Source organism: Myotis davidii, unplaced genomic scaffold (assembly GCF_000327345.1).
Source record: "Myotis davidii unplaced genomic scaffold, ASM32734v1 scaffold1870, whole genome shotgun sequence".
In the NCBI taxonomy this organism is placed as follows: domain Eukaryota; kingdom Metazoa; phylum Chordata; class Mammalia; order Chiroptera; family Vespertilionidae; genus Myotis; species Myotis davidii.
In genome coordinates, this window is record NW_006282087.1 from 28,249 (window position 1) to 38,267 (window position 10,019).

The window sequence follows — 10,019 nt, forward strand, 5'->3', positions numbered from 1 at the left end:
ATAAACCATCGAACTCTGCAACTTGAAGACTTAGAAATGGAGCAACAAGAAAAGTCCAGAGTCAGCAGACGGAAGGAAATAATAAAGATCAGAGCAGAAATAAATGACATAGAGACCAAAAAGAACAACAAAAATATCAATGAAACTAAGAGCTGGTTCTTTGAAAGGATAAACAAGATTGATGAACTGTTAGCCAAGCTCACTAAGAAGCAGAGAGGACCCAAATAAACAAAATCAGAAATGAAAGAGGAGAAATAACAACAGGACCCACAGAAATATGAAGGATTACGAAGAAAAACTATGAACAACTCTATTCCAACAAACTGGTCAAAATAGAAGAAATGCATATATTCCTAGAAAAATATGACCTTCCAAAACTCAACCGGGAGGAATCAAAAAATCTGAATAGGCTGATAACTATGGAGAAAATTGAAGCAGTAATCAAAAAAACTTCCAATAATCAAAAACCCTGGACCAGACGGCTTCACAGGGGAATTTTGTCAAACATTCAAAGAAGAAATAAAGCCTATCTTCCTAAGACTATTCCAAACAAGTTAGCAGGAAGGAGCACTTCCAGCCTCTTACTATGAAGCCAACATTACTCTCATACCAAAACCAGATAAAGACAACACAAAGAAACAGAATTATAGGAAAATATCCCTCATGAACATAGACTCGAAAATTCTCAACAAAATATTAGCAAATCAAATTCAGCATTACATTAGAAAGATCATAAATCATGACCAAGTGGGATATATTCCAGGGATGCAAGGATGGTTCAATATCCGCAAATCAATAAACGTGTTACATCACATAAAAAAACTGAGAGAGAAAAACCATATAATCATATCCATTGATGCAGAAAAATCATTTGACAAAATCCAACACCCTTTTTCATAAAAATGCTCAGCAATGTGTGAATAAAAGGATGATACAGCAACATAATTAAAGCCATATATGTCAAACCCACAGCCAACATCATACTCAATGGGCAAAAACTAAAATTATTTTCGCTAAGAACAGGAACAAGACAGGGATGCCCACTCTCACCACTCCCGTTTGACATAGTACTGGAAGTACTAGCCATTGCAATCAGACAGGAAGAAGAAATAAAATGCATCCAAGTAGGAAAAGAAGTAAAACTGTCCTTATTCACAGTTGACATGATATTGTACATAGAAAACCCCAAAGACTCCATAAAAAAACTACTAGATTTAATAAATGAATTCAGCAAAGTAGGAGGATAAAAAATTAGCACCAAGAAGTATATGGCTTTTCTATACCCAAATAATGAACTCACAGAAAGAGAAATTTAAAACGCAATCACATTTACCATTGCAACAAAAAAATTAAGATACCCAGGAATAAATTTAACCAAGGAGATAAAGCAGTGGTTCTCAACCTTCCTAATGCCGCGACCCTTTAATACAGTTCCTCATGTTGTGACTCCCAACCATAAAATTATTTTCATTGCTACTTCATAACTGTAATTTTGCTACTCTTATGAATAGTAATGTAACTATCTGATATGCAGGATGTATTTATGCGATCCCTGTGAAAGGGTCGTTCGATCCCCAAAGGGGTCATGACCCACAGGTTGAGAACCGCTGAGATAAAGGACCTGTACTCAAAAAATATCAGGACACTGAAAAAAGAGATAGAGGAAGACATGAACAAATGGAAGATTATACCATGTTCATGGATTTTGTAGAATCAACATCATTAAAATGACGAAACTACTCAAAACAATCTATAAATCCAATGCAATCCTCATTAAAATACCAACCACATACTTCAAAGACCTAGGACAGACTCTCCAAAAATTCATCTGGAATAAAAAAAGATCCCAAATAGCTGCAACAATCTTGAGAAGGAAGAGCAATGTTGGAGGGACCTCAATACCAGATATCAAGCTACACTACAAAGCCACTGTTTTCAAAACTGCCTGGTACTGGCACAAGAACAGACATATAGACCAGTGGAAAAGAACAGAGAACCCAGAAATTGACCTAAGTCACTATGGTCAATTAATATTTGACAAAGAAGGCAAGAACATACAATGGAGTCAAGATAGTCTGTTCAATAAATGTTGTTGGGAAAATTGGACAGATACATGCAAAAAAATTAAACTAGTCCTCCAATTTATGCCACACACAAAAGTAAACTCAAAATGGGTCAAAGACTTAAAGATAAGATGCGAAGTCATAAAAATATTAAAGAAGCCATAGGCACTAAAGTAGCAGACATTTGTCATAACAATATCTTCATCGATAAGCTCCTAGGGCAGTGATGACGAACCTTTTGAGATCAGCGTGTCAGCATTTTGAAAAGCCCTAACTTAACTCTGGTGCCATGTCACATATAGAAATTTTTTTTATATTTCTATAGTATATATCAAAACCATAGTAAAACAAAGATTTATATTTTTAATATATGTTAGATATAAATGCCATTTAACAAAGAAAAATGAAACATAAAAATGAGTTCGCGTGTCACCTTTGACAGGCATGTCATAGGTTCACCATCACTGTCCTCGGGCCTCAGTTCAGAGCAGAAAGAATAGATTTCACGGGAATCAGAGGGGAGTCAAAACAGCACAAAACTTTGCATTTGTAGAAATCAGCAAGAATGAACATTGGAAAACAATAAGACACTGCATGGGAGAACATATCTGCGAATGCTATTTCAGATAACGGTTTAAACTAAAAAATTTACGAAGAACTCATACAACTTAACAAAAGGAAGATAAACAATCCAATCAAAAAATGGGCAACGGACCTAAATAGACACTTTTTGAAAGAGGACATTTATAAGGCTGAGAGACATATGAAAACATGCTCAAAGTCACTAATCATCTGACAGATGCAAATCAAAACAACAATGAGGTACCATCTCACACCTGCCAGAATTGCTATCATCAACAAATCAACAAATGACAAGTGTTAGAGAGGATATGGAGAAAAAGGAACCCTCCTTCACTGGTGGTGGGAATGCAGACTGGGTAAGCCACTGTGGAAAACAGTATGGCATATCCTCAAGAAATTAAATGGAACTTTCATTTGATCCAGTAATCCCACTTCTGGAATATATCCCAAGAAACTAGAAACATCAATCAGAAAGTATATATGCACCCCTATGTTCATAGCAGCACAATTCACCATAGTTAAGATTTGGAAACAACCTACATGCCCAACAGCCAATGAGTGGATTAAAAAACGGTGTTACAGCCCTGGCCAATTTGGCTCAGTGGATAGAGCGTCGGTCTGTGGACTAAAGGGTCCCAGGTTTGATTCTGGTCAGGGGTGTGTGCCTTGGTTGTGGGCACATCCCTGGTTGTGGGTGTGCAGGAGACGGCTGATCAATGTTTCTCTCATTAATGTTTCTAACTCTCTATTCCTCTCCCTTCCTCTCGGTAAAAAAAAAAAATCAATAAATTATATTTTAAAAAACGATGTTACATATACACAATGGAATACAATGCTGCTGTAAAAAAGAAGGAACTCTTACCATTTTCAACAGCATGGATGGAACTGGAGAGCATTATGCTAAGTGAAATAAGCCAGTCAGTGAAAGATAAATACCACATGATCTCACTCATTTGTGGAATATAAAGAACATTATAAACTCATGAACAAAAATAGATAGAAAGGCAAAGAAGCATCCGACAGACTGTCAAACTACAGAGGGAAGGCAGGGAAGGATGTGGGGCAGAGGTAAGAGATCAATCAAAGGATTTGTATGCATGCATGTAAGCATAACCAATGGACGCAAGACACTGGGGGTGAGAGTGTTGAGATGTGCCAGGGGATAAGGGATCCCAGGGGGAGGTCAATGAGGAAAAAAAGACATAAGCACTACTATTTGTAATACTTTAAACAATAAAATAAAATTATTTAAAAATAAAAATCTTTGATAGAAATTAAAATTATATTCTAATAATTATCAATAATTACACAAATAGGTAGATAAAGAGAAAATATACTATTTCAGGTTTATGAGAACATAAAGTCATTTTTATAAAAAACATATGTATAGCCCTAACCAGTTTGGCTCAGTGGCTAAAGCATAAGTCTGCGGACTCAAGGTTCCCAGGTTTGATTCCGGTCAAGGGCATATACCTTGGTTGTGGGCACATCCCCAGTGGGGAGTGTGCAGGAGGCAGCTGATCAATGTTTTCCCTCATCAATGTTTCTAACTCTCTATCCCTCTCCCTTCTTCTCTGTAAAAAAATCAATAAAACATATTTAAAAAAAACATATGTATAAAGATATTAGAAAATTATATGCCCATTTTAGAAGAATTATGTCTAATTACATGAAAAACATTTTTTTCATTAGTAGGCTTTTCATTGTAATTTTATGCCAAACAAGTATTTGATCAGCTGTTTTCCTCAAAACAGAAAAGCAGAAGCTAAAATAATAAACGTAAGTAACTGCTCTTTAGAAGATTTTAGCACCAGTTTCAAAAGTTACAATTGGATTCTAAATTACAATGTGTAAAGAACAAATTGGTTATGAATAGTTTTACTCTACTTAAGGCTCTACTTTTCTTAAGTGAACTTAAACTACAGTCCATAGAGCTTTACAACCTATTCCCAGCCACCATTTCTGCAGACTTCTAGTCTCAAATACAAATGCAACTCCAATCATGATATTTACTACCTTCCATCCACTGCCCAGCCATGCTGTTACCTGGAACCAGCTTCAAGGCATTCTCCAGGTACTCATCTTCTGTGATAGGCTGACCATTTAACTCCAGCTCCAGGATGAAATCCCGTACGGCCCAGATAAAGTCTGGAAAGAAACTCACAAACTCTGATGAATCTTCTACTCCATCTGGTGTAGGGGAGGACTTTGCCCTAATGAGTTCTGTCAGCTCTGTCACGTAACTAGGACCTGGCTAAGGAAAATTAACTTTCTACCCACAATTCCCACATTTCTCTATTCAGAAAAACAAACAAACAAAAATATAGTATTATAAACACTCTCACTCGGTTCCTTTTGGTCTACCAAAGGCAACTAAGTGAGAGAGAAGGAGAAACTGACTGGATCTCCATTCCCACTGAAGCCATGACACATGGAGGCTGGGTTCCTGGAAGGATACTGCAGCTGCTCCAGGGCCTGGTGGTTGATGGTGCTCATGCTGTTGTAGACGAAGCTGCTACATAGCAGCACAGCCAGGGCAAAGATCCACGAGTCATTCTTAGAGTCGCCCTGGAAGTATAATAGGGCAAGACATTCAGGGATTTACCCTATAGAAATTCATTCAGACACTAAATCTAACAGTTCTTCATTTTATATCAGGTAATGTACTCATCACGCAATACTTTCAAAGTCACTATTTCAAAGCCATGATGAACATCTATACCAAGGAATATAAAAAGGATAATATCTATAGAATGCTACATCAAAGTAATGTACATACGCATTGGAACCTGTAGCTCTAATAGTAAATTAAGGGGGGCAGGAGAGAAAATATCAACCAAAGAACTTATATGCATATATGCACAAAACATGGACACTGACAAAAGCATGCTGAGGGCTGCAGAGGGGATAGGTGTGAGAAAGATGTGGTCAATAGGAGGGGAAGAAGGGAAAATATGTAATACTTCCAATAATAAATTTAAATTTTCAAAAGTATTAACTTAAAATTTACAAGTCTAGTATGGAAGACCAGAGCTCTGAAACTTGGAAAATTTTACATAACATAAAGTCTTCCTCAGCATCTTGATTGAAAATTAAAGACTTAGCAGAGTGTGAATTTGAATAAGTGAAGATATCCTGAACATGGAAAGACCCACAGAAGCAAAAGTAGACATGGCCGCATACAGAAGTCTTTTCAATAAAAGTAGAATAATTTGATCTGACTGGAACAGAGGGTAGGTCAAGAAGTTAAAGCTGGATAGTGAGCCTAGTGACACCAGATGAAGGACCTTAAGGAGGAGATAATTTGTTTGGATAAAATATAGTAGGTCTAGATAATGGCACAATACAGACTTTTCATTCTATTATAAACACTCTCTAAAGTTGTTCCCCAGAGCAAAAGTGGAAAATATCTACAAAAATTTGAAAGGAAATGCTGATTTGTCCATTTATATTCCAAAGCCCAATTTAAAAAAAATGATTACAATAAGAAGTGGCACTTATGACAAACAATAGGTTATACAGACAGCAAGACTGTTTGATATATAAAAATAAACACAAAATTAATAAATCTTCTCTGGGTAGAAATAAAAAGTTGTAGAAATTTAGGTCCTATTTCCAAATAAGTCTCAAACTAAAGCAGAAAAAGAGAAATAATTTGTTTTACCCTTTAGTAGAAAACTAAAATATCAAAAACCCATCTTAAAATGCTGTAGGACAAACATCTTTTATAGAACCATCTCATTCAGAGGTGTCTGAAAGTCTTCCAAAATGATTGGTGAGTAATTGGTGAACTTCACCAGAGGACTGAAAACTTTTTGAGAGCAGGGCTTTTACATGAGTCACTAGTACTAACTTAGAGACCCAGGAATATGGTGTTTAGCAATTGAATCAAATTATGCACACATTGCCGAGAAATATAAAAATTTTACACAATGTACCATGACACGGTACCTAGAAATAAGACTCAAACAAGTGAGCATTTGCCTGATATATCATTCAATTTTTAGATTTCACAAATAGATCAAGCAAGTTAAATTAAAGAGTTCATTATGAGACTATCCAGGTTGAAAACATTTTATCTGTGACCCTCTGCCTTACCTTTTCCACATCGCCCAGGCCCTCAGTGTCCAGAAGGACCAGCGTGCAATCAGGCTTATAGGGGTGAGGCACACACCACATCCAGATGCCCTTGGTTTTAGACTGCACCGTGGAGCCCAGAGGGAAACCTATAAAGGAAGGGGAGACCCAAGCCACAGTGACAACAGACAATCTAAGCAGCCAAGTGGCTACAAAATCAGACTTTTTGGTGTGGAATTACCCCAAGATATAAGACGGTGCTTTCTCTGTTTTATAAGAATGCTTTACTTTGTGTGTCATCTATTTGAAGGAGGAGATGAATGTTAACAGTGAAAATGATATCCAGCAAGAGCTCAAAATCAAGGTAAAGTGCATCCATGAATCAGACATAATAAAGGTCACTGAATACTATAATAAGAGCATTTTAAAGAATGGTCCAGTAAAGGCCAAATAGAAGTGGATAGAAGAGAGACATCTAAAGAAAAAGAAATTCAGATAATATTTTTCCAATCAAAGTGATAAAAATAAAAATGGCAAATGGTGTGGGAGAGGTTGTTAACAACAATGGGATGTGAACTCAAAAAAATCTTTAAACATGGTGATAGATATGCAATTATCTTTATGTATTCATGGGAAAAGCAAAATTCTATAGAGAGAGCAAAACATGTTATGACCAAGAGAGGAGGCACATTTCAAGACCCCAGTGTTGGCACAGGTAAAAGAAGGAGTCTATGCATTACTAAGAGGGATTTTCCTTAACAGAAGTAAAACTATAAATATGGCAATAGAATAGATTAAGCTAATAATTTAGTGATGAGAATTAGACTTAGAAATTTCATTTATTGAAAGGAGTTTTGTTCTCTCTTCATGTCACCAGGGAAGAAAACTAATAAGCTGTGATATAGTTAGAGTAAAATAATTGGCCCTGGCCTGAATAACACTAATTAAGGTCATAATTTATTAGTAAGAATTAGAATTAGAAGGTTGATTTATTGAAAGGAATTTAGCTCTTTCTTTATGTGACTAGTGAAGAAAACTACGAAACTGTGATATAGCTGGAGACAAAGAATTGTCCTCTGCCTGAGATACCACTCACCGTGATTCTGTCCTGCAAGCCGGTTCATCAAGTAGGATTTGCCTGTACGATACAGTCCTACAATGGCCACGACCACCACTGGCTCAGAAATCTGGCCAAGAATCTCTAGAGCTTCCTGATTCACTGACAGGTGCTCATTGTTGTTTTCCCCCAGGGAAATGGGGGAAAAAAATCCCCATCCCTGAGTTTTAACCAGCTGCTTAGAGGATAGTGAGGTGGATGCTCAGGAAGGACCTGCCTGGGACAAGAGCGACCTGGGGACAAAGCCAAGATATTTTAAGCCATAGGTTTCATGCATCTCTCTGTCCCGTGGTCCTCGTTGCTGAGGACAGCTATAGAACTAGTGGTGAGTATGACTAGTATTCATCACAATCTGAGGATTTAGCTGGACAATTTGGTTTGATGTACGACAGACCAATAAAATGTAATATCTATTTATGATACTGAAGGGACTGAAGGAGTTTGGGGTTCCAAAAGAGAAACAGCTTTTGATTTTTCTCTTTTCTTAGAAGTTCTCAAAATCTTTTTGGCCATAAATTTTTACAGTCATTTCCTTGTTTAGCGAAACTGAGTCATATGATATTTATTTTGTTTTTCAAAATGAAGTGTGCATCAAAATTTAAAAATAGATTGATGTTATAAGCCAATGAAAAGTATGTGTGAATAAAACTGTCGATAAAGAATAACAAGAAATCTTCTTATTTTTGTATCCTCCATGTCCTGTTAAAAATATCATTGTGATTAAAAAAATCAACAACTTATGTAAGACTCTAGAGGAAATAAAGGGTGATATAGCTACAATAAAAAACACTATAGAAAGTTTCTACAGTGGACTAGGAGAAGCAGAGAACTGAATTAGCAAATTAAAAGACAGTGCAGTAAAACAAGCCCAAAATGAACTGCAATTGGAGAAAAAAATTAAAGGCCAGGAGGGGAGCCTAGGAGAGCTTTGGGACAACATGAAACAAAGCAACACACAAATAAGAAGGGTTCCAGATTGACAAGAACACGAATGAGGGTTAGAAAAACTATTCGAAGTAATACAGAAAATTTCCCTGATTTAGGGAAGAAAAAGGTCAAACAAGTAGACAGAGTCCCAAACAATATGAACCCAAAAAGACCCACAGCAAGACGCAACGTAATTACAATGGCAAATGTTCAGGAAAAAGAAAGAATCTTAAAGGCTGCGAGAGAGAGACAGAAAGTTACTTATAAGGGATCCCCCACTCAATTATCAAATGATTTCTCAACAGAAACACATCAGGCCAGAAAGAAATGGAAGGAAGTTTACAAAGTGAGGCAAAGCAACATACTGAAACAAAGAATACTCTATACAGCAAGGATATCATTCAGAATTGAAAGGGAAATAGGGAGCTTCACACACACACAAAATAAAAAATGCTAAGGGAGTTTATCACTACCAAGCCAGCAATGCAAGAAATGCAAAAAGGGCCTGGTTTAAAAAGAAGAAATAAATAAGGAAGAAGAAACACAGACACAAAAATAAAAATGGCTACAAACAAGTACCCATCAATAATAACTTTAAAAGTAAATGGACTAAACGCTTTAATCAAAAGACATCCGAGCCCTAACCGGTTTTGCTCAGTGGATGGAGCATTGGCCTGCGGACTGAAGGGTCCCAGGTTCGATTCCGGTCAAGGGCATGTACCTTGGTTGTGGGGACATCCCCAGTGGGGGGTGTGCAGGAAGCAGCTGATCGATGTTTCTAACTCTCTATTCCTCTCCCTTCCTCTCTGCAAAAATATCAATAAAATATATTTAAAAAAAAAAAAGACATCCGAGTGACTGATTGGATAAGAAAACATGACCCATATATATGCGGTCTTACAAGATACACACTTTAGAACATGGGACTCACACGGACTGAAAGCAAAGGGATGGAAAAATATCTTTCAGGCAAAATAGAAAAATAAAAGCTGAGGTAGTAATACTTATATCTGACAAAATAGGCCTCAAAGTGAAGGCCATAACAAGAGATAGGGATGACCACTTCATAATACTAAAGGGATTGATACAATAAGAGGATAAAACCCTGGTAAACATATATGCACCCAATGCAGGAGCACCCAAACACATAAAAAAAACTCCTGGAAGATATCAAGGGAGAGATAGACAACAATACAATCATAGTAGGGGACTTTAATACACCACTGACATCACTGGCATCTTTTTTAAGATTG

At 36.7% G+C, this 10,019-nt stretch overlaps 1 protein-coding gene across 1 annotated transcript in view; it reads right to left on the minus strand.

Moving 5' to 3' along the window:
• LOC102770313 (guanylate-binding protein 6-like) overlaps window positions 1-7,978 on the minus strand; it is a 28,506-nt gene extending 20,528 nt beyond the window's left edge. Inside the window, 4 exon segments of the mRNA XM_015565318.1 lie at window positions 4,692-4,888; window positions 5,104-5,213; window positions 6,744-6,871; window positions 7,819-7,978. Of these exon segments, the coding sequence (XP_015420804.1) occupies window positions 4,692-4,888; window positions 5,104-5,213; window positions 6,744-6,871; window positions 7,819-7,846 (463 nt within the window). The 5' untranslated portion in view covers window positions 7,847-7,978.
• Window positions 7,979-10,019: the final 2,041 nt, after the last annotated feature.